This window comes from Bufo gargarizans, chromosome 6 (assembly GCF_014858855.1).
Source record: "Bufo gargarizans isolate SCDJY-AF-19 chromosome 6, ASM1485885v1, whole genome shotgun sequence".
Classification (NCBI taxonomy): domain Eukaryota; kingdom Metazoa; phylum Chordata; class Amphibia; order Anura; family Bufonidae; genus Bufo; species Bufo gargarizans.
This window is the reverse complement of record NC_058085.1, coordinates 358,434,561-358,459,610: the sequence shown is the minus strand read 5'-3', so window position 1 is coordinate 358,459,610 and position 25,050 is coordinate 358,434,561. Positions and strand designations below refer to the sequence as shown.

General features: G+C 44.1%; 1 protein-coding gene across 1 annotated transcript in view; it reads right to left on the bottom strand.

The window, feature by feature from the left end:
* Positions 1-25,050, bottom strand: part of MARCHF5 (membrane associated ring-CH-type finger 5) — a 65,336-nt gene that overhangs the window by 8,360 nt on the left and 31,926 nt on the right. Inside the window, exons 2-3 of the mRNA XM_044297894.1 lie at positions 18,314-18,516; positions 11,776-11,906 (exon numbers count right to left, since the gene is read on the bottom strand). Coding sequence (XP_044153829.1) covers positions 11,776-11,906; positions 18,314-18,516 — 334 coding nt within the window. The remainder of the gene's footprint in view (positions 1-11,775; positions 11,907-18,313; positions 18,517-25,050) is intronic.

Here is a 25,050-nt window from a genome sequence, read left to right as displayed (position 1 = left end):
AAAGTCAAGAGATCACTGAATATTACAAAACTTGGAGGCTAAAATATTTAACACCCTAAGCCGTTTAATTGCAAGGTTTCTACGCTGAATTCCCAGTCATCATCTTGGCCGCCTGTCGGAGCGCTTTGTTTCATCACCATGGTGACTGGGGCGGCAGAGATATTTGACATAAAGGGCACTGCAGCTGGATCCAAGGTCTTGATATTGAGCTTGATTTACAGGCAAAAGCTAGAAAATGATTATGGCATAGTGCTGATGCTATAATTACTTTCACACTGCTCGCATGCAGTATTTTTTTTACAGTAATATTGATTGAAGAAAATCCTGCAGATCTCCGAAACGCAAGTCTGCGCCACAGACTTTATGCACGGTATTTCCTGAAGCGCAGTGCCTTAGGAGTCATGTCCATCCCCATAACATGCAAACTTAAGCTACTTTCACACTCGCGTTTTGTGCGGATCCGTCATGGACGGATCCGTTCAGATAGTACGACCGTCTCCAACATAGCCAAGACGGATCTGTCTTGAACACCATTGAAAGTCAATGGAGGACAGATCCATTTTCTATTGTGCCAGTGATCGATCCCTATTGACTTACATGGTGTGCCAGGACGGTTCCATTTGGCTCAGTTTCATCAGACGGACACCAAAACGCTGCAAGCGTTTTGGTGTCCGCCTCCAAAGCGGAATGGAGATGGAACTGAGGCAAACTGATGCATTCTGAGCGAATCCTTTTCCATTCAGAATGCATTAGGGCAAAACTGATCTGTTTCGGACCGATTGTGAGAGCCCTGAACGGATCTCACAAACGGAAATCCAAAACGGGAGTGTGAAAGTAGACTTAGAATGTACACACCTCCTAATCACTGAATTTGTGTGTTTTGTTCAGTCCCATTACCACAGGTGTATAAAATCCAGCTCCCAACCTTGCAGTATGCCTTTACTAACATTTGAGAAAGAATGGACCATTCTAAAGAGCTCAATGAATTCTAGCGTGGTCCTGTGATAGGATGTCATCACTGCCACAAGTCATTCATGAAATGTCTTCCCTGCTAGATATTCCACCTTTACCTTTAAGCTGGGGCATAACTACCATAGCGGCAGACCGTGCGACTGTTATGGGGCCCAGTCTTAGTTGGGATTATCTCCTTTTCTATTGGAGGTAAAATTTGGTCAGGACTTTAACCTCTGAAAGGAACAACTTTTAGCAATTGATGCAGTGGAAAAATGGCCCAAGGGTAATTGAAAAGTGTTTAGGCAGAAACCCTTCTGTCCTGTGTGGGGGGCCTGGTTTGAGCCTTGCTTTGGGGCCCTTATGTCTCTATGTACGCCACTGACTAAGTGCTATTAAAGGGGTATTACCATCACATACAATGGGGGCATATTGCTAGGATATGCCCCCATTGTCTGATAGGTGCAGGTCCCACCTCTGGGACCCGCACCTACAATGAGAACGGAGAGGGGAAATTAACGGAGGGCGCACTGTGCATGCACAGCCGCCCTCCATTCATTTCTATGGGGCCGACAAAAATAGCCACTCGCACACAGAACTAGAGATTTCTCTAATAAGTGGCCTTACAGTATGCAATGCCGGCTCTCAATTGCCTTCTCCATGGTCCATATAAAGATACAGGTATATATATATTTCTATGAGTTTCTAAGTAAAGATGAACCAAGCTAACATGTCTGGCCCGATTCACCCACTTCTCTATAATGGCTCTACACTGGCACAGAGGAGGAAGGGAGCAGGGAAGCTACTGAGCATGTCTGTTCCACCAATTAATGCAGGAGAAGGTAGACCAGATTTTCAGCTACAGGGGGAACAGCAGGGGGCAATAAAAATAAAATAAAAAAAGTAATGTGCATAAACTATTTTTATTCTATATACCATATTTTTCAAACTATAAGACGCGCAAGGAAAAATCTGAGGTTATGTACTGCCCCGATGTCTTATACATTAGCACCATTTCAGAGCTTAAGGGATTGCTTGGGCTGAAGTGTGCAACGGTTGCCTAGGCAACCATGACCCGCAGAGAACACTCCCTGTCTGCAGAGCTCGGACAGCAGGCTGCGTTAACCACTCATCTCTCTGGATCGGGAGCAGCTATAGATATAGCCCTGTTTGAAAGCTGATAGTCTAAGCTTTAAAACATGAGAATCACAGCATTATCTTTGATAATTTGGGGGGATGTAGCTGTTAGAAATCAGGTTGGGAATGATAGCAGGTAAAAGCTTTCCCCTGCTTTCACTCCTGACCCAATTTCTAACAGCTATATTTCCCAATGTAGTGGAGAGAATGCTGTGATTCTGATCTTGTTTGAAAGCTTAGGCTGTCAGCTTTCAAACCAGACCATGCTTATAGCTGCTCTTAATCTGGAGATATGAGTGGTTAAAGCAGCCCTCCTGCTTCAGCAGTTTGTGACCTAAGTCAGCTGGAAAGGGGTTAAAGCGATCCTCCCCTGTGAGTTTTTCTCTCATATTCTAGGGACTTATGGGGTATACATTGGGTGGCTCTTTATTCTTATAATTTTTTTCCCTTTACAAGCATAATTGAAATAGGACCTGTCACCTCTCCTACATGCCTGTCTTATTAGCTGAATGCATTTCCCATGTAATAACAATTCTGGAACATCATTCTTATATATTTATGTTGTGCAATTCCTTTATTATTTTAAATAAAAATTATGAATGAATTGCTAGCAGTCTGCAGTAAGGGTACAGAGGGGGGTCTGTCCCTGCACAGTCCCACTCTATTCAGTCAGTGCTGCCACTATCAGACTGTGCAGGGACACCCCCACAACTGGTTACCGCCCCTCTGTACCCTTACTGCAGACTGCTAGCAATTCATTTATAACTTCTAGTTAAAATAATAGAGAAATGGCACAAAATAGAGTCAAATGAATAGATTACCAGAACTGTTATTACATGGGGAATGCATTCAGCAAATAAAATAGGCATGTCAGGAGAGGTGAAAGGTCCTCTTAAAATGTTATTTACATTAAAGGGGTTTATCCATCTGAGACAATAGAGGCATATCGCTAGGATGTGTCCTCATTGTCTGATAGGTGCGGGTCTCACCTCCGGGACCCGCACCTACACAGAACGGAGCAGGGAAGGTGATGGCCGGAGGATCCCGGGTTTTCCCAGGTCCAGCCACCACCAAGTGCTCTCCTCATAGTAGTGAATGGGAGCACACTGCACTCGAGCGGCCACAGCTATTCATTTCTATATTTTTGTCAGCCCTATAAAAGTAAATTGAGGGCGGATGAACATAAATAGTGCGGCCTCCAGAACTTTCAGGTCTCTGTTCTCAGTGTAGGTGCAGGACGCGTCAAATAGTCCAAGAAATATGGTATATTGCAATAATACTTCATTTGAAATTACCTATTCATTGCATTAGCAATATTTTTCATGGTTTAACTTCTTTAATAGAAAGATGCCTCATCTTGACATGTGCTTTCCATATGACCTATGAGGCAAAATGTTGTAGAGGATGTTCACCTGCTTAGGGCCACAAAGAGCAATTGACAATCCCCAAAATTCTGCTTTCTAACGACTGGTTTTGAGCCATAGAAGCTTTCAGAAGGAATGTCTAATGATCAGAAACCTGAAATGTGTTCTACATTTGCTCAGTAGCACATATGGAGTTGTTGTCAGGATGTGTAACGAAGCACTGGAGAGTGTTAAAATACTTAATGGGCTGCCAAAACCTCACAAAGCATCAGGAAAACAACCATTGTGCATCTTCTCTCCTCGATGTGGTCTACGTGAGTAATCAGTTATATATTTGCTATGCAAATACACACAATAGGAGCTCAAAGAAACTGGCAGAAAATCAAAGTCAACATTGACATAATTAGCACAGATGTTAATTAACAATGATAATCATGCTTAACATTTTCTTTTTAGATTTTGATTACTCATTACCAGAAGGAGATTTTATACTTTAAGGTTTAAACAAAGGAAATTTATGGTTTTATGGTTCACTTGGTGCTATAGAAACCGGAGCAGAGAAGACCTGAGTAGTCGACAGCGCTCAGCATGAAGAGACTGTCAGGTACCAAGTGCTCTCAATGCCAGATGTGCAGCCCACAAGCCGAATCTTTCCTACACAAAGTGTGATGACACCAATAAGCAATTTTTATTCAACACAGTAAAATATGGTGATGCTGGAGAACAGTGTCTTACACATTTTGTACAGATTGACTTGTATACAGAATATTTATCGACACTGCCAATATAATCTAGAAGCTTATTTCTGTCCCATCATTATATATCAGTCATCACATGCATCCTAAAGAAGCACACTTGCCATCTACATGCTGTTAACAACAAGCCAGTAAAGAGTTATGAGATTTATTTATATAGTACGGTGCCAACTGGTGTTCAAAGTATATAGGAATGTGCACATCCATCTACTGAACCGAGTGCTGGTCGACATGCTCAGACAGCCGTCCTCCCTACAGCCAAGTCCTCACATACTGCTGATCTGTTCACTGTCGTGCAGCCAAGAGAAATGGCTAGCACGGTTTGTCATGAGGAGGAGGAGAGCTTCTGAAGTAGCATGGCAGTATAGCTAAAGGGGGTAAGAAGGGGGCTTTATTTTTAGCTGCCAGAGGGGGAAGGAGTCCGATTTTGTCCACATGAAGCAGTACAGATTAGCAGCAGCACCGTGAGTGACACATGGAAGCAAAAAGAATGATGGAGAGTATTTTTATTTGCATCAAACACTTAAGGTTACTTCAAAAAGGTTATTAAATGCACTTCAGGACTCTGAATGAAAAAGATTCAGGAGATGACCACTTTAACTTACAAAAGGTTCTTGCCAATTAGATGACAATTATCCAGGAGCCCTATTTGTACAGTCTGTCTGCTCAGGGGTAGGAAAGGAACTGTCCAAGTTACCTTTATTTTAAAGTATTTAATAGGGAATGTGTCAACAGCAACAACCTATTGTTTAAATCATGTTTTTATGTTAAACATATTTTAAAGAATTTATGATATTTTCAGTTTTCATGTCATTAACTATATTTAAAAAAACAAACAAATCCTGCAGTTTTTGCACTGGCTACTAAGCCTAATAGGTGCCACTTTTTGGTCTGTACAGATCACTTTACTGCAGTTATGTGCTTATCTGTCATTTTAATCCTGCCTGTAATGATATCACCTCTGTATGGATAAAACAGGATCCACCAGTCACAATAGAGGATTGTCAAAGATGAATCTATTCTTTATACAAAGACCTCTGCACAGGTCACAGAGTATGCCTAGAAAACTCTCCCATAGAAGTCAATAGGGTCCCCTCCTGACCATAGAGTCTATGGACCATGTGGCTGCAGTAAAGCAATTTTCTTAAGGCCCCCTGCACACGGCCGTGTTTCACGGCCTGGATCCCTCCTGAGAGCAGGAGCGCACGGCGTCACTGGTTGCTATGACGCCGTGCGCTCCCTGCTGCCGGCACAGTACAGTAATACACTGGTATAGATCATACCAGTGTATTACTGTATTGCGGCGGCAGCAGGGAGCGCACGGCGTCATAGCAACCAGTGACGCCGTGCGCTCCTGCTCTCAGGAGGGATCCAGGCCGCGGTTCCACGGCCCGCACACGGCTGTGAAACACGGCCGTGTGCAGGGGGCCTAATGCTGTTAAGAACAGCTCAGGCAAGATGGCCGCCTCCATAATCGTGTTAGGGAAACAGAATTAAAAAAGTATGGTATATGTGTTGCTATCTGGTTTAAATTTGCAGATAACATTTTTGGTGACACATTTCCTTTAATGGCTTAAGATAGGAAGGTAAAGAAATACTTTTAAGTGGATCCCTACTGCAGAGAAGAGATGAAGTTGGGACCCGCACCTCTGAGGGATACTAGAAGAAGGGTTGCCTTGAGTGATTTGCATGTTAACCCAAGTAGCAAGGGGAGCTGGTTCTGAGGCCAGCCCCTGAGGAGCACTCACTGGAACAAGGATCTGGAGCTTTGCGGCCCCTTTTGGCCAGTAAGTTGATTTCTAGTGTTGAGCGAAGTGAGGTTAGGATGCTTCATCCGAAGTTGCTTCTTTCAAAACTTCTGAATAGTACTGTATGGAGATAAGTCTCCATACAGTATTAGAATGTAAGGGCTCCGATGAGTTAGTTATTCAGGAAGTTGCGCGTGACTTGAATAACTTTGGTAGTTGAAGTGGAAGTTTTAAAGTGGAAAACCACTTTAAAACTTGAAACGGAACTCTGCTTCGGTTATGACATTTTGAATGAAGAGACTTCGGATGAAGCACCCGAAGCGCGCTTCGCTCAACACTATTGATTTCTTCTGAGCATTGTCATAATTTCTTTGTTAGGTAACTTGCCTGAACGGATTAGATCCGATTTCATGGACTGTTTTTTATTCCTTTGTGTCAGGTTTTTGTCTGGCCTACTTTCTGTTCATGCCATTTCCTCCACACTTGCCCAGTGTAACCAACAATCAAATGCCGTCAGATACACAGCATCCCATCTATTAAAAAGGTATACTCCGATTACAACAACAAGCCGTCCCCTATCCACTGGAACTGGAAGAACTGTTAGGGTCATACTTTTAGGTCCCCTAAAGCATGTTCGACCACCGTTCTAGTCACATGGGTGGCCACAGGACTCCCATTCTCATGATCGGTGCGGGTCAGAGCAGTTGGACCCACCCAGATTTAACAACTAACCTTTATCTACCTATAATACTGCTATAAGCTAGAGAGGAGAGCCTCTGGAAGGGCTGATGGATTCAGGTGAATTAGACCATATATATCAGGTTGCTGCAGCTCCAACTGTATTGACAACTCTAGTCAACTGATTATGCTTCTACCTCTTTCTGCAAACTGAAAGGAGAGTGATATTCTTTAAACAATCTGTATTTTTGTGTGTCCTGATATCTATGGTCAAATTACAGCTTGTGGAAACACGTTCACGCTTCACCTCATTGCTTGTGTGCTCCATACATATCATATGCATCAAAAACAGTCTAAAGCTGGCACTTAGAGGATAAATCTGCAATCCTTATTCTGGCTGATCTAATATGTTCTAATGGCGTATGTGGTTCTATCAAATGATCTGACAGCACACAGTAGGGAGACCTCTCCTTTGGGTAAGGTATGGCTTCTTCCAACTGCTGGCAGCAGAAGCTTGTCTGGCCACACGCCACGTCTCGCACAGCTGTCTATAACTCTGCACATCTATGATTATACCCTTAGAGAGAAAACATCTGTAGCGATTACTATGGGAATATACAATGAAAACATCTGCTAGCAATAACCCTGCATTTTTCAGAACATCTTGAGGCTTGTAATTAAAATGCATCTTATGTAAAAATGCGCCCTGGTGGCACATACAGTTGAGGGCTGGGCTGCTGTACCCTTCTGTTGTCACATGAAACTACTACTACGAAAAAGACTGGAAGAGATAAAAAGACAACTTAAAAGGGGTTGTCCTATGAACAATATTCTACAGTTTTCAAAGCAGCAACTGGATCTGAATACTTTTGTAATTGAATGTAATAAAAAATTGTGTATAGCCACTGAGTTATTCAATAAAAATGTATCTGTATATATAGGGCCACTTAATTTCTTATTTGACCTGCTCACTGAGATGGCCGCACATGCTCAGTTTCATTCTTCAATTGCCTCCTGAGCTGTGATAGGGAGAGCTGAGACACGCCTCCTGAGCTGTGATAGGGAGAGCATGGACACGCCCCCTGAGCTGCAGCAGAGAAGACACTCCCGATGAGCTGTCAGCTTGATATAAATCTAGCAGAGCAATGACTGAGGAGATCTCTGGACCCATGTGAGGTACAGGGCTGGTTCTAGCTTTGTTAGAAAGAGATTGTCATGTACTATACAATGTCCAATTTTCATTTTTTACATTATTTATCCGATAACCCCTTTAGGTTCTTAGATTCTGAAACTGGTATTATGGATCTATTGCAGCAGGTTATCGCTGCCACTGGTAAAGACTAATCTGTGAGGATCTGTTCACACGTAAACATGACTACATACAGTGGTGCTTGAAGGCTTGTGGACCATTCCGAATTTTCTATCTCTCTGCATAAATTTAACCTAGAACTAAGAGTCAAAAATATTAGACTTTGTCAGGTGGCAAAAAAGCAGTGCTCCAGACTAACAAAAATTACCCAGGAGCCATTTGCTCCTAAACTAAAAAAATTTAGGAGCCAAATAAAATTTAGTTGCTAAATGCATATATAATTAGGATATAAAAAATTGCCTCATTCACACATCAGTGATTTCAATCAGGGATTGTGAGCCAAAACCAGGATTAGGGCCTCCACAGAGATGAGGTATAAGGGAAAGATTTGCCCTTGTTCTGTGTTTAGAGCCACACCTGGTTTTAGCTTTAAAAAATAAAAATAAAAATCACTGACGGAACACTGATGCCTCATTCACACACAGGTTCACATTATGTTTCGGTCATAGGTTTAATGTGCATGAAAAAACTTATACTATAACAGACGCCTCAGACAGATGCCATACTGTGGCATCCCTCACCATAAAGTTCCATTGTACAAAAAATGTATACATTTTTTTCTGGACTTTGTAGGATGGAAAGAAGTGGTACACTACAATTTCCCATTCTGCATATTAACAAAAAAACAAAAAAAGAACAAAAAAAGAACGTATTCATTAGCATATATGTTTTTTTGTACAATGGAACTCTATGGTGATGGATGCCACAGTGTGGCATCTGTCGGAGGCGTCCGTTAACGTACAGTTTTTTTTGGGGGAATGTTAAACGTATGACAAAAATCCAACACGACACTTCCATTATTTTCATTGTTCTGCTCATCTAACGGAGCAGAACAACAGAAATAAACAGTGGTGGTGTGAACAGGGCCTAAGAGGTGAGCATGCAGGGAACCATTACTGGTCTAAATAACATCAAGCTATTACAGCAAAGTTATAAAGTCCAGTCCAATATGGCGGATCTTCCCTGTACTTTACCACTTAGCTATAATAGCCTGCTGTGAATTTACTACACACTGCACCACATACAGCACCGTGTGCGATGTAGGTGGCGCAGCGTGTGCGATGTAGGTGGCGCAGATCACACACTGCACTACATACATTACACATATGGATACATTTTCAACTTGTGGTGCAGGTCAGACTGGATGTCTGGGCTCCCCTGCAGTTGTCCAGCACTCCATTCCTCTTCAGCTCCACGCCATGTTTGCCGGGACAGCGCTACCCCTGCTCTCCTCATACGAGACTCGGGAGACGGCCCCTCCTCCTTTCAGCTCCCGCCGGCTTCCCCTGCTGCAGGGCGCTTTATGGCTCTTGTGCCCGCCAAACTAACCAATAGCAAAGCTCCTTACTGTATCGAATTGAACTGTCAGCATCTTACACAGTAAGACATTGACAGTTGCCTAGGAGACCCAGCCTGCAGGCTAGATCTCCTGGGCTTCCGTAGCTGGCAGGCTCCGATGCCTGTGTAAGGTATCGGAGCTGTCATGGCAACCATCTGCCCCCTGTCAGCGCAGTACGGGGGGCCGATTGAGTCAGAGGGAGCCCCTTTGCTCTGCAAACCCTGAACGTGCAGCGGTCAGCGCTAACCGCGGCATGCGAAAGGGTTAAACTGCCGGCATCACCACATACAGTGATGCCGGTGGATGCAGCAGGGACCCGGCTATCAGTAACAGCCAGGCCCTTGCTGTTGATCGGGCGTGTGCAGCACTTGCACCCGCCCGATCACATCACGTACATGCACGTGAGGATGCGGCAGCAAGCCGCATTCCCTCATGTACATGATAATGCGTGAAGGGGTTAAAGAACTGGGATCCATCAAAGTCTGATCTTTACAACACGTTTGTGGAATTGTATCATGGCATGAAAAAAGGAGATTTCGGCAGCCCTCAGAAAGAGTTGTTGATGCTCATCAGGCTGGTAAAGTCTACAAAACTCCTAAAGCGTTTGGACTCCACTAATCCACAGACAGATTGTGTACAAAATGGAGAAAATTCAAGACCATTATTAGAACTAGTCCGCAAGATCACAAAGGAACCCAAGGAAACCTCTAAGCAACTAAAGGCCTTTTTCACATTAGCTAATGTTAAAGAGTCCACCATCAGGAGGACACTAAACAATGGTGCTTGGCAGGATTGCAAGGAGAAAGCAGTTGCCGTCCAAAAAGAACATTGTTGCACATCTGCAGTTTGCTAAAAGTCACTGGAACAGTGAGGGACAAATATCAAACTATTGAGGACACTATAGTGGCGTAAAAAAGTTGTGAGATATGTTTGCAACTTTTTGAGGTTCTCACCACTTCTGTAAAGTGTAAGGGAAAGGGGCAGGGCTGAGCAGAGAGGGCAGAGCCAATCACTGGATTTACTATAACTTACGTCACAAACCAGCATACATTATGGTGCAAGACTACTCCAGCCTTTGGCTGGCATAGATTTGAGTTTCTGACACACGGAGCGCCAGAAATCCACATACCGTATTTTTTGCTTTATAAGACACATTCCAGGTTTAGACATCAGAAAAAATATTTTCTAGGACCTCGCTGAAGGGAATGTGGTTTAATGGTGTTTTACAGAAGTGGAGGTGTCAAGGTCAATAAGTTTAGGGTGTAGTGTGTGTGGGGGGGGGGGGGGATAATTTGTCATTTCCTGTTACCCTTACTGGGTCATCTGCTGACCATTGTGCATGTGGTCACCTCATTAAATGCACCTATCCAAATAAATGTATCTACTGTCATTGCTCTGTTGTGTCCTGTTATGCTTCTTGTTCTACTAGATAACTCTTAATTATTTGTCTGCAAGACACACACACATACAGCATTGCTACACGCATACAGCTCTGCTACACACACGCTCATCTTTAATAAAAGCTCACATTTCCCTAGTGTCGGCTGTATAGGTCTTCTGTTCTGGCTCCTCCCATTGATGACATCATCATAGGCCGTTAAGCTGTATTTGGAGTCTTCCTTTCAGCAAAGCCACAGAACCTTCCCCCCATGCGCTGTCCTTCTGATAATACATATTGGGTTGGCAGGAAAAAAAGGCGAGTGCAGAAACACAGCTCTCTCACCGATTGGGCAAAGAGCTGCATCTGCGCTCTTCCAGATCATTAAGGAAACAGACAAGGGGTCTGGCCATGCTGGATCTCCCCGACTGCTGTTTATAAGACACAGGCACTTGTTTAAAAAAAAGTGCGTCTTATAAAGGAAAAATATGGTAATTTATTTAAAGGCATCTGTCTCTTAATAAATTTGCCGTATCTTACATGGCTCACAGGAGATCAAGACTGGCGTATGGGAATGCCAATCTTGATAAATCTACCACAATGTTTTGAGGACAGACGAGACTAAAATGGAATTATAGTGTTATGTCGCTGAGTCCAGTCATGTAATCCTTACCTTCATACTCATTTCCAATCCGACTCTGTGCTCTGACAATCCAGCAGTAAAATACATTGAGAGGACTCCTGAGCTCACGCACACAATGGAGGGGACTCAAGGAGGAGTCCTCTCAATGCATTTTACTGTCGGTATGTCAGAGCAGTCCGAATGGGAGAGAGTAGGAAGAAAAAAATTACATAACTGGCCTTGGTATCACTTACATTATTCACCGCTTACTTTAGTTGGAGGGGGGGGGGGGGGGTTGTGGAGCTGACAGATTCCCTTTAAAAACAGAAGCCATAATGCTAAAGTGAACACACCCTAAAACAAAAGCCTAGGATACAAGATGGAATGGACTGTGTTGCTGGGATGGCTGACTGGAATAGGATACATTCACTTGCCTGCATGACGGTCACTGCTCCGTATGTGACAGCAGTCCAATAGATGGAACCCACCATTATTCCAGCAGCAGCAAATGGACAAGCTTTGGATATCAATCTGTCTGCAAGATCCAACATATATACAACCGGACCTGGAATAGAAGATGTAAAGATAGAGTTGAATTGCCTTGCAATTCAGTCCATTTAAGATTTTCTTTAACAACTCAGTAAGAACCGTTGTGGATTTATCTCCTATTTCTGTGCCTGAAAGAGAACATAACGGTAGTAATGAGGGATGGAAAATTCATGTTCATGTTTGCAATGGCTTGATGTCCTTAGAGGTTGCCAGGAACGCAGATGCATGGGAAATGGTGTGCTGATGTACACAGAACCAGCACATCAGCCGCTGTATAGAATGCAGCCCTGGACCCTCCTATTGTCTAGGACCTTCCCAGTGGACCTGACCCAAACTAATTAAAGTGACTGAACGGAGAAAACTAAAGACTTGAGGTCTCCAAGGATTTCCATTTTTATCTCCTGTTCAATAAAAACAGTAGGAGGCTTCATAAGGTTTCTCCAGCATTCTCCACCTAATACACTGCTAGTCCGAGCATTCATACTGGGTGTGAAAGGTGCAGAACGAGGGCGCCGAAATATTTTTTTTTTCTAAATTAATAATACCATAAAATCTACATTTAGACTAATTTTGATAAATGCTAGACCATTTGCATTCCTAAAGTATTAAAGAGAAATTGCTATGACAAGCTTTTATGGTACAGCCACTGGATAAGCCAGAAAAAGTTTGGGGCTACTTTCACATTAGCAGGGTCCGGCAGGAGAACAGCCTGTCAGATCTGTACTAACGCTAGCCTATGTAAGCCCTCATTCACTATAATGGGGACGGGAGGGAGATGCGGCCGCAGCACGACAAACATGCCAAGAGGCGGCCGGACAAAGACTGCAGCATGCTGCAGAGGATCTCCAAATCCTGAATTAAAAGGATCTGTTCCATAAAACATGAAAATCTTTGTAAGGGCTCATTTAGACGGCCGTATCCTGTCAGCAAAAATTCGGATCCATTTTTTTGTGGATTAGATGCTGTCCCATTCACTTCTATGGGGCCTTTTCTTCCATTGCACAGTTCATCAAAACAAATTAAACATGTCCTATACTTGTCAGTGAAAATCAGGACACGGCCCCATTGAAGTCCATCTTCCAATGTCATGTCATATCTCTAGTATATGAAGTAACCTTATGGTGGGTGCCCAACCTCTGGGTGCACCACATCCTTAGAATGAATGGACTAAGACGCCCTTTGCATTTCTCCCGTCCCGCCACATGCCAGGCAGGGACTGTAACACATGGGGCAGCACTTCCTGACATACTGCTTTTCCAGAATGGATTTGGGTCTTCTCAGTGACACATTCATGATCTCTGGGATCAATCCCGATTATTATCCGGACATCAAGTGCAGAAAATGTCGTAGTTCAGAGAGTAGTGATCTGTACCTTCACTGACACACAGTTACATTTGACAAGCACTTCTGTGTCTTTCATCTTCGGTTCTACCAAGTCCCTGTTCGTACTTTATTTCTTCACTGTGTCCCTTGTTATTCATAATTGATCTAAGTAAAAGCTACTACTTCAATGTCCTCACATCTGCTCTCCAGCCATCGGTAATGATTCAGCAGTGATTTCTCATTGGGAGCTATTTTTTAATGTCCGTACACAACCTACATCTACACAAAAATGTGCAACAATCTACACTTTCATAGGTAGTACTGCCTTCTAGTCTGCACTATATATGATAATTACACAGGTAGTACTGCCTCCTAGTCTGCACTATATATTATAATTACATACATAGTACTGCCTCCTAGTCAGAACTATATATGATCGTTACATAGATAGTACTGCCTCCCAGTCTGCACTATGTGATAATTACCTACCGTATTTTTCACCCCATAAAAGGACCAGGAAGCGGTGAAGGCTCTGTACTCACAGCTTCCTGGTCCTCAGCTGTCAGCTGAGCACAGCGTGAGAGCACTCTGACTTCACGCTGTGCGCCCAGAGTGCCCTCAAGCTGTGTGCATCAGATCACAGCCGACAGCAGGATGAAGAGGATCACGCTGTAGATGAGCAGTGGCGGCGGCATCTGGAGCTGGAGGGCTAAGTTATTTTTATTTTAAGTTCTGTGTAGCTGGAGCTGCATGGGGGCCGATGAGAGGCATGATGGCTTTGGGGGTCTGAAAGGGGCTGTGAGCTGAGGTCTGATTAACATTGGGGGTCCGATTGCTGGTCTGATCTGAGGTGTAATAAAGTTTCCATTTCTGCTAACTTCTGGCAAAAAAAATAAAAAAAATCTCCCACGGACTCCCTATGCCCCTCAGTGAATACCTTGGGGTGTCTACTTTCCGAAATGGGGTCATTTGTGGGGTGTGTTTACTGTTCTGGCATTTTGGGTGGGGGCTAAATTGTGAGCAACCCTGTAAAGCCTAAAAGGTACTCGTTAGACTTTCGGCCCTTTACGCACCTAGGCTGCAAAAAAGTGTCACACATGTGGTATCGCCGTACTCAGAAGAAGTAGGGCAATGTGTTTTGGGGTGTATTTTTACATATACCTATGCTGGGTGAGAGAAATATCTGAAATTGACAACTTTGTATAATTTCTTTTTTTAAGTTGTCATTTACAGCGATATTTCTCACACAAAGCATGGGTATATGTAAGAATACACCCCAAAACACATTGCCCTACTTCTTCCGAGTACGGCGATACCACATGTGTGACACTTTTTTGCAGCCTAGGTGCCCAAATTCAAATGAGTACCTTTAGGATTTCACAGGGCTTTTTTACGAATTCCAAACTACTTCTCATGCTTTAGGGCCCCTAAAATGCCAGGGCAGTATAATACCCCACAAGTGACCCCATTTTGGAAAGAAGACACCCAAGGTATTCCGTGAGGGGCATGGCGAGTTCATAGAATAAATTTTTTTTTTTGGGGCACAAGTTGGCAGAAATTTTTTATTTTTTTTCTAACAAAGTCTCAGATTCCACTAACTTGTGACAAACAATAAAATTTTACATGAACGCCATGCCCCTCACGAAATACCTTGGGGTGTCTTCTTTCCAAAATGGGGTATTTATACTGCCCTGGCATTTTAGGGGCCCTAAAGCGTGAGAAGAAGTCTGGAATCCAAATGCGTAAAAAATGCCCTGTGAAATCCTAAAAGGTACTCATTGGAATTTGGGCCCCTTTGCGCATCTTGGCTGCAAAAAAAAGTGTCACACATGTGGTTTTGCCGTATTCAGGAGAAGTGGGGAAATGTGTTTTGGGGTGTCATTTTACATATACCCATGCTGGGTGAGAGAAATATCTCTGTAAATGGACAACTTTTCCCATTTTTTTATACAAAGTTGTCAATTTACAGAGATATTTCTCTCACCCAGCATAGGTATATGTAAAAATACACCCCAAAACACATTGCCCTACTTCTCCTGATACCACATGTGACACTTTTTTGCTGCCAAGATGTGCAAAGGGGCCCAAATTCCAATGAGTACCTTTAGGATTTCACAGGGCATTTTTACGCATTTGGATTCCGTGAGGGGTATGGTGAGTTCATGTAAGATTTAATTTTTTGTGACAAGTTAGTGGAATATAAGACTTTGTAAGAAAAAAAAAATAAATAAATTCCGCTAACTTGTGCAAAAAAAATTAAAATAAAATCTATGAACTCGCCATGCCCCTCAAAAGGGATTTGACGGTGTTTTTGCAGTGATCAGAAAAAAATAACTTCTGTCACTGCGGTGGGGCGGACTGAACGCAAGTGTGTGCACAAGATCAGGCCTGATCGGGCGAACACTGCATTTTTTGTAGAGCCTATAGAACATGTCCTATTCTTGTCCGCAATTGCGGACAAGAAAAGGCATTTTCTATATAGTTCTGGCAATGTGCGGATCTGCAAAACACATACGGATGTCTGAATGGAGCCTTACAGGGGAGTGATCAATGACAGGGGGGTGATCAGGGAGTCTATATTGGGTGATCAGGGGTTAATACAGTGTTAATAAGTGACAAGGTGGGGGGGGGGGGTGGAGTGGAGTGTGGCGATTGGTGCTACTTACAGAGCTGCCTGTGTCCTCTGGTGGTCGATCCAAGCAAAAGGGACCACCAAAACAGCGTCTAATATACCTTTCTGGGGTTAAAAAAAATATATATATAAAAATCGCATCTACAGCCTGCCAGCGAATTATCGCTGCTGGCAGGCTGTAGATCAACTTGTTTACCTTGCGCTCCTGTGAGTGCGCGTTCACAGGAAATCTCGGCTCACGTGAGATGACGCCTTTAGAGTTAGTGTAACCTGGGAGAGCCGCCGCACTCATGCCTTTCGGCGTTAGTGTGACGGGAGATGGTTAATTTGAGGGTATTTACATCCAAATCAGGTGAACGGTGCAGGAATTACAGCAGTTTGCATATGTGCCTCCCAATTGTTAAGGAACCAAAAGTAATGGGACAATTGGCTTCTCAGCTGTTCCAGGGCCAGGTGTGCGTTATTCCCTCATTATCCCAATTACAATGAGCAGCTAAAAGGTCCAGAGTTCATTTCCAGTGTGCTATTTGCATTTGGAATCTGTTGCTGTCAACTCTCAAGATGAGATCCAAAGAACTGTCACTATCAGTGAAGCAAGCCATCATTAGGCTGAAAAACACAACAAACCCATCAGAGAGATAGCAAAACATTAGGCGTGGCCAAAACAACTGTTTGGAACATTATAAAAAAAAAAAAAGGAACACACCGGTGAGCTCGGCAACAGCAAAAGATCCGAAGACCACGGAAAACAACTGTGGTGGATGACCGAAGAATTCTTTCCCTGGTAAAGAAAACACCCTTCACAACAGTTGGCCAGATCAAGAACACTCTTCAGGAGGTAGGTATATGTGTGTCAAAGTCAACAATCAAGTGAAGACTTCACCAGAGTGAATACAGAGGGTTCACCACAAGATGTAAACCATTGGCGAGTCTCAAAAACAGGAAAGCCAGATTAGAGTTTGCCAAACAACATCTAAAAAAGCCTTCACAGTTCTGGAACAACATCCTATGGACAGATGAGACCAAGATCAACTTGTACCAGAGTGATAGGAAGAGAAGAGTATGGAGAAGGAAAGGAACTGCTCATGATCCTAAGCATACCATCTCATCAGGACAACGACCCAAAAGCATAGAAGTAAATCAACAACAGAATGGCTTAAACAGAAGAAAAAACGACTTCTGGAGTGGCCCTGTGGCATGACCTCAAGAAAGCGATTCACACCAGATATCCCAATATTGCTGAACTGAAACAGTTCTGTAAAGAGGAAGGGTCAAGAATTACTCCTGACTGTTGTGCACGTCTGATCTGCAACTACAGGAAACGTTTGCTTGAAGTTATTGCTGCCAAAGGAGGTTCAACCAGTTATTAAATCCAAGGGTTCACATACTTTTTCCACCTGCACTGTGAATGTTTACATGGTGTGTTCAATAAAAACATGGTAACATTTAATTCTGTGTGTTTTATTAGTTTAAGCAGACTGTGATTGTCTATTGTTGTGAGATAAGGATCAGATCACATTTTATGACCAATTTGTGCAGAAATCCATATCATTCCAAAGGGTTCACATACTTTTTCTTGCAACTGTATGGCTGCCAATAGAACTGGTTCTCTTGTATTTATTGAAAAGCAGCAGGATGAATTCTGAAGTGTTTCGGGCAATATTATCTGCTCATATTCAGCCAAATGCTTCAGAACTCATTGGACGGCGCTTCACAGTGCAGATGGACAATGACCCAAAGCATACTGCAAAAGCAACCAAAGAGTTTTTTTAAGGGAAAGAAGTGGAATGTTATGCAATGGCCGAGTCAACCAGATGACCTGAATCCGATTGAGCATGCATTTCACTTGCTGAAGACAAAACTGAAGGGAAAATGCCCCAAGAAGAAGCAGGAACTGAAGACAGTTGCAGTAGAGGCCTGGCAGAGCATCACCAGGGATGAAACCCAGCGTCTGGGGATGTCTATGCGTTCCAGACTTCAGGTTGTAATTGACTGCAAAGGATTTGCAACCAAGTATTAAAAAGTGAAAGTTTGATTTATGATTATTATTCTGTCCCGTTACTTTTGGTCCCTTAACAAGTGAGAGGCACATATGCAAAGTGCTGTAATTCCTGCACCGTTCACCTGATTTGGATGTAAATTCCCTCAAATTAAAGCTGACAGTCTGCAGGTAAAGCACATCTTGTTAGTTTCATTTCAAATCCATTGTGGTGGTGTGTAGAGCCAAAATTGTTAGAATTGTGTCGAAGTCCCAATATTTATGGACCTGACTGTAGATAATACTGCCTCCTTGTCTTCCTGTGTAAATGATAATTACATATACAACGCTGCCTCCATTTGTCTACCTGTGTGGCGAGCACTGCTACATGGAAGACAAGAGTTTCTGGCATCATTGAAACCAAGTGACTATAGAGTAAAAACTAAGTGCTCATACAGTGAATTAATGACAGTGAATTAATGACACTCACCTAGGTTCGGGAATTCTATCAAATATTCAGCATTACACTGAGGGCAGGCGACTCTGGCAGTGCTGTTTCCCCTCTGTTTCTCATCGACCCACCGCTGGAGACACGACTGATGTACCCACTTTGTAGACCCTCTGCACCGGCACGGCCTGACCCACTCAGCGGTTCTGTCATCTTCATCTGTAGCAAAACACACCCAGCAACTCCTGGAAGACATACATATACATGGTTGTCAATGACAGGTAGGAATCTCGCTGCGCCTGGTGCTGGATTTATGCTACCCAATCTGAGATCCTAATTCCGTCACTGTATCACTTAAATTTCCTTTTTGCCATATTTTTCATAACCCTGCTGTATCTCTGCTGGAGTCCTCGTGTTCAATATCATTAGACCCCACCCCCCACCTCAAACTGACAGCTTTCTCCCTAGACTGCGCATAGGAGAAAATTGTCACAGTAGCAGGAGTCAGACGCTCAAGAACCGATAGTGCAGACCTAGTGCTGCAATCCAGGGGTCTGCCGCCACTTGAGCTGTCCTGACAGGGCATCGAACCTGGCAGCAAGCTATAAAGCTGCAAAGTTCAAATTAAAGGGGTTGTGTCACAAAGCATATTCTACATTTTTGAAACCAGCACCTGGATCTGAATACTTTTGCAATTGCATGCAATTAAAAAAATATATATAGCCAGTGAGCTATTCAATAAAATGTATCTGTATAGCGCCACTTGCTGTTTGCCCCTTATCCTTATTTTTTATCCGTCTCTCTGAGCTGGTCAAATGTGCTCAGTTTTACTCTCCAACTGCCACCAGCTGACCAGCAATATGTTCTGTTAGAAGCTGTGGCAGCTACAGGGAGAGAGCTGCAGCAGAAAGGACACACTCCCTGAGCTGCCATCCTGAAGATAATCCAGCAAAGCCATTGGAGCAGTAAATAGGGAGATCTCTGGGCCCATGTGAGGTACAGGGCTGGCTCTAGTTTTGTTAGAAAGGCATTTTATCATGTAGTAGATGATGTCTGATTTTCTTTACATCAGTCATGGCGCAACCCTTGAATGGTTACATGTTTTCCTTCTAACCTCTGTGATACCCCCACAATACATGTACACATTTTGCTAGCTGTCTCAGTAGAATAAGTATTCCAGCCCTCCAATACTGTGCAGATGAGAAATGCATAAAAAGTAAGACCATAATGTCAAGACAACCTAAAATTCCTGGATTCTGTGGCGATATGGAGTGTGAAAAACATTATGGCCTGCAGGGGTCACTGTTCCTCCTGCTGCCATTAGTTCCCATTTATCTTGTCTACATTGTAAAAAAAAAAAAAATAATATGAAAAAATAGAAAGCGACCGTATTTTTATGTAGAGGGCAAACTCCAATGTCACAAGAAAAAGAGTCGTCAGGCTAATTGTTTCCTTCTCCCTGACCCAGCTGGTATCTTGGCATTCCAGGCTAGCCCTGTCTAACCAATGCACATCAGCAAATTGCTCCTGTAACCCAAATAACAGAGAGGTTATCGGCCTGTCATAAAGGCGTCCCCTCCTCTCTGGACACAATGCACATCCACTGCAGAGTCAAATCTTCGGTCGGCCTGCTAATTGTATACAAGCAAGTGCCACAGCAAAGTGTTAGAGGCTGCAAATCCCTCCAAAACCAACCTGGTCTGTAATCTCAATATGGTACCAGCCCAAGACTAGGGACAGGTGCTCCATACCCAGAGGTCAGCCGAATAAGCCCCTGCCCTGCTGATCACTAGCAAATTAGACATAAAACTGTGCCGCCACATAGCAGCGAATCATACAAAAGGTTCCCAGAGTACTTAAGCAATGCCCACACACATGTGCCAGGGGTACTGCCCCATCTCCACTTACATATAAGCAGTCAGTCAGCAGTCTCGCCATGTGCTAATCTGCGCAGTGCACAGGATGGGGAGAAGCGTTTGATCAGTCGGGGGCTGACCGCTGAGGCTACTGCCAATCACGAGAATGGGGGTCCAGTTCCCCCAGTTTGAATGGAGCAGCAGTCACATGTCTGCTGCCGCTCCGCTTGTTCTCTACGAGACTGCCAGAGACAGCCAAGTAGAGCGCACGTCTATTGCTGAAAGTCCCATAGAGCTGAACGCACTGGCAGTAGACATGCGCGACTGCTGCCTTATTGAAATGGACAACACAGGACCCCGTTCTCATGATCAGTGGGGGCCCCGAAAGGTTAGACATCCACCATCAGACACATTCCAGGTTTAAGTGGGACAACCCCTTTAAATTATTACATACTGCAACTTTCTAATATAGCTTCAGTTTCAAGTCCTGTTTTAAACACTTCTGCTTACTGTCACTGAACAACAATAAACCACGCACCTGTGCCAATTGAACACAATGAAGCAAAGCTGTCAGGGAAAAGGTTTCCATTCACTGGCAGCAAGCAGGAACTTAAACCTATGGAGAAATTGATATGCCAAGTATATTGGGAGGGTTACAGAACTTTCCATCGCTGCATTCACAACATAAAACTGGTAAAACCTGTTGACGTAAGCCTAGATCGGAGGTAGAGAGGCTGAAGTGTCAGGTGAGGCTGCTTGTACTGCAAACCGGGACTAGAGCAGGGACATAACCAGGAACTGAGACGTCCTGCAGACTGTGGACAGACAAACAGCAGAGCTTGCATCGCTTGCAGAAGGGAAAGCCGTGAAGAATTTGTAATTGCACGTACATTCAGACCAGAGGTATAATATGTCTAGTTTAGGGGGTGCCCATACCCGTCGATCCCGGCCAGACCAGTCGACAATGTAATGCATATGCAAATGTCCTGACTGTTCCCTGACAGAGGCCTGTGTGCGACCTGCATAAACACACGGAATGGACGCGGCCGAAAACTACGGTTGTCTGCATAAGGGGCAACATGTATGGGCTTCTTAAGATTAAATTCTCAGATGGTTCCATTAAATTCAATGCAAAATATCAGATTACTCACACTTCGAGTCTCACTCCGACTCTGTGTCAATACTCTCAATACAATTCACTTGTATACAGCTCTTAGCTTAGGGTCCTTTCACACTAGCGGTTTTCTTTTCCGGTATTGAGTTCCATCCTAGGGGCTCAATACTGGAAAAGAACTGATCAGTTTTTTCCCCATGCATTAGGCCTCTTTCACACTTGCGTTGTCCGGATCCGGCGTGTACTCCACTTGCCGGAATTACACGCCGGATCCGGAAAAACGCAAGTGAACTGAAAGCATTTGAAGACGGATCAGTCTTCAAAATGCGTTCAGTGTTACTATGGCAGCCAGGACGCTATTAAAGTCCTGGTTGCCATAGTAGTACTGGGGAGCGGTATACTTACAGTCCGTGCGGCTCCCGGGGCGCTCCAGAATGACGTCAGAGCGCCCCATGCGCATGGATGACGTGCCATGCAATCACGTCATCCATGCGCGTGGGGCGGCCTGACGTCACTCTGGAGCACCCCGGGAGCCGCACGGGCGGTAAGTATGCTGCTCCCCCGCTCCCCACTACACTTTACCATGGCTGCCAGGACTTTGGTTACCATGGCTGCCGGGACGCTATTCAGAAAAAGCTAAATGTTGGATCCGGCAATGCGCCGAAACGACGTTTAGCTTAAGGCCGGATCCGGATCAACGCCTTTCAATGGGCATTAATTCCGGATCCGGTCTTGCGGCAAGTCTTCAGGATTTTTGGCTGGAGCAAAAAGCGCAGCATGCTGCGGTATTTTCTCCGGCCAAAAAACGTTCCGGTCCGGAACTGAAGACATCCTGAATGGATTTCTCTCCATTCAGAATGCATTAGGATAAAACTGATCAGGATTCTTCCGGCATAGAGCACCGACGACGGAACTCTATGCCGGAAGAAAAGAACGCAAGCGTGAAAGAGCCCTTAGTAAGGGGGTGTGACCCCCGAAACGTCGCACATGATGAAGTAGGTTACAACTCGAAGTCTCAGAAACATAGGCCTGCGAGCACACAAACTGCTTTTAATGTTTGCAAATAAAAGGACTGGAAGAGCAAGCACTTCATAAAAAGTGAGTAGTAATTTATCCTCGCCTTAACAAGTAAGCTAAGAGCTGTATACAACTGAATTGCATTTAGAGTCCATTAAAGGGGTTCTCTCATCTCAGACATAGGACCCGCACCTATACCGAGAAAGGTGCCCCGAAAGTGAAGGAGAGCGCACTGCGCATGCGCAGCCGCCCTCCATTCATTTCTATGGGGCCGACGAAAATAGCCGAGCTATTGCCGTCTGCCCCATAGAAATGAATCGCAGCATGGGACACGCATGCGCGCCTCGCTCACTTCTATGGGAGAGGCGGGGATTAGCGCTCCCCGTTCCAGTCTCAATATAGGTGCGGGTCCCAGCGGTGCCCCCCAGTATTAAAAAAATTGGTGGCAGTGGCCACAGGATGCACTCCCCTCCTCTTCATTGGTGGCAGTTCTGATCGGAGCCCCAGCAGTGTTATCGCGTGGCTCCAATTGGTTACCATGGCAGCCAGGACACTACTCAAGCCCTGGCTGCCATAGTCAGCTCCCTGCTGCTGTGTGCACTATGCACAGGGCAGCAGGGAGAGTGTGAGGTCCTAATTCACCCTAATAGAGCTCTATTAGGGTGAATAGGACAAGGGATGAAAAGATCCCAGGTTCTAGCCCCTAAGGGGGCTAATAGATATAAAAAAACATATCACATATTGCCAAAAAGTCCAAACTATTAAAACATAAAAAAATCTCTTATGCGGTGAACTGGCATTTTTTTTACTGCGTAATGCACGTGGCTTTTTTTGCGTTTTTTTTTTTGCGTGGTATTGAATAGTATCCAGTATCGCAAAACTTTTTTATGGTATTGAAATCGAATCAAAATTTGGGTATTTCAACAACCCTAGTAGAGACAGGCGAGTTGATTTCAGCGGTCTGCATAAGTTAAAAGTAAGTGGTTGCCGAGAACCAACATCACAATCCTTGCAGACTGGGCCTGAAAAAATGTCCTGGTTATTCATGAATTCCTGCTCTCCTGCCCACCTGCTGATGGCTGACAGTCTCCTACCTCGCTTTCTCCCTTTCTCTATAGGAGAGAACTGCCAACCATCAGCAGACGGGTGAGAGAGCAGGAGATTATGAATAACCAGGACTTTTCTCAGGTGGATTTGACTCTTTTCCAGGCTTGAGCTGAAATGATTATGATGCTGGTTCTCGGCAAGCACTTACTTTTAGCTCATGGGTGACACATCGCTGACATCAGCATTTCTGTCACTATTTTATGCTGCCCTCAGTCAGGTCTGCATAAAGTTGATGACAGGTTCCCTTTAACCACTTGCCGCCGCGCTAACGCCGAAAGGCGTCATCGCGGCGGCTCTCCCAGGCTACGCTAACGCCAATAGGCGTCATCTCGCGTGAGCCGAGATTTCCTGTGAACACGCGCACACAGGCGCGCGCGCTCACAGGAACGGAAGGTAAGCGAGTGGATCTCCAGCCTGCCAGCGGCGATCGCTCGCTGGCAGGCTGGAGATGTGATTTTTTTAACCCCTAACAGGTATATTAGACGCTGTTTTGATAACAGCGTCTAATATACCTGCTACCTGGTCCTCTGGTGGTCCCTTTTGTTTGGATCGACCACCAGAGGACTCAGACAAAAAATAAAAAATTCCAGAAACTCGCCATGCCCCTCACGGAATACCTTGGGGTGTCTTCTTTCCAAAATGGGGTCACTTGTGGGGTAGTTATACTGCCCTGGCAATTTAGGGGCCCATATGTGTGCGAAGTAGTTTGAAATCAAAATCTGTAAAAAATGGCCGGTGAAATCCTAAAGGTGCTCTTTGGAATGTGGGCCCCTTTGCCCACCTAGGCGGCAAAAAAGTGTGACACATCTGGTATCGCCGTACTCAGGAGAAGTTGGGCAATGTGTTTTGGGGTGTCATTTTACATATACCCATGCTGGGTGAGAAAAATATCTTGGTCAAATGCCAACTTTGTATAAAAAAATGGGAAAAGTTGTCTTTTGCCAAGATATTTCTCTCACCCAGCATGGGTATATGTAAAAGGACACCCCAAAACACATTCCCCAACTTCTCCTGAGTACGGCGATACCAGATGTGTGTCACTTTTTTGCCGCCTAGGTGGGCAAAGGGGCACACATTCCAAAGAGCACCTTTCGGATTTCACAGGTAATTTTTTACACATTTTGATTTCAAACTACTTACCACACATTAGGGCCCCTAGAATGCCAGGGCAGTATAACTACCCCACAAGTGACCCCATTTTGGAAAAGAAGACACCCCAAGGTATTTTGTGATGGGCATAGTGAGTTCATGGAAGTTTTTATTGTTTGTCACAAGTTAGTGGAATATGAGACTTTGTAAGAAAAAAAAATATAAAATATCATCATTTTCCGCTAACTTGTGACAAAAAATAAAAAGTTCTATGAACTCACTATGCCCATCAGCGAATACCTTAGGGTGTCTACTTTCCGAAATGGGGTCATTTGTGGGGTTTTTCTACTGTTTGGGCATTTTAGAACCTCAGAAAACATGACAGGTGCTCAGAAAGTCAGAGCTGCTTCAAAAAGCGGAAATTCACATTTTTGTACCATAGTTTGTAAACGCTATAACTTTTACCCAAACATTTTTTTTTAATCAAAGACATGTAGAACAATAAATTTAGCGAAAAATTTATATATGGATGTCGTTTTTTTTTTTGCAAAATTTTACAACTGAAAAATGTCATTTTTTTGCAAAAAAATCGTTAA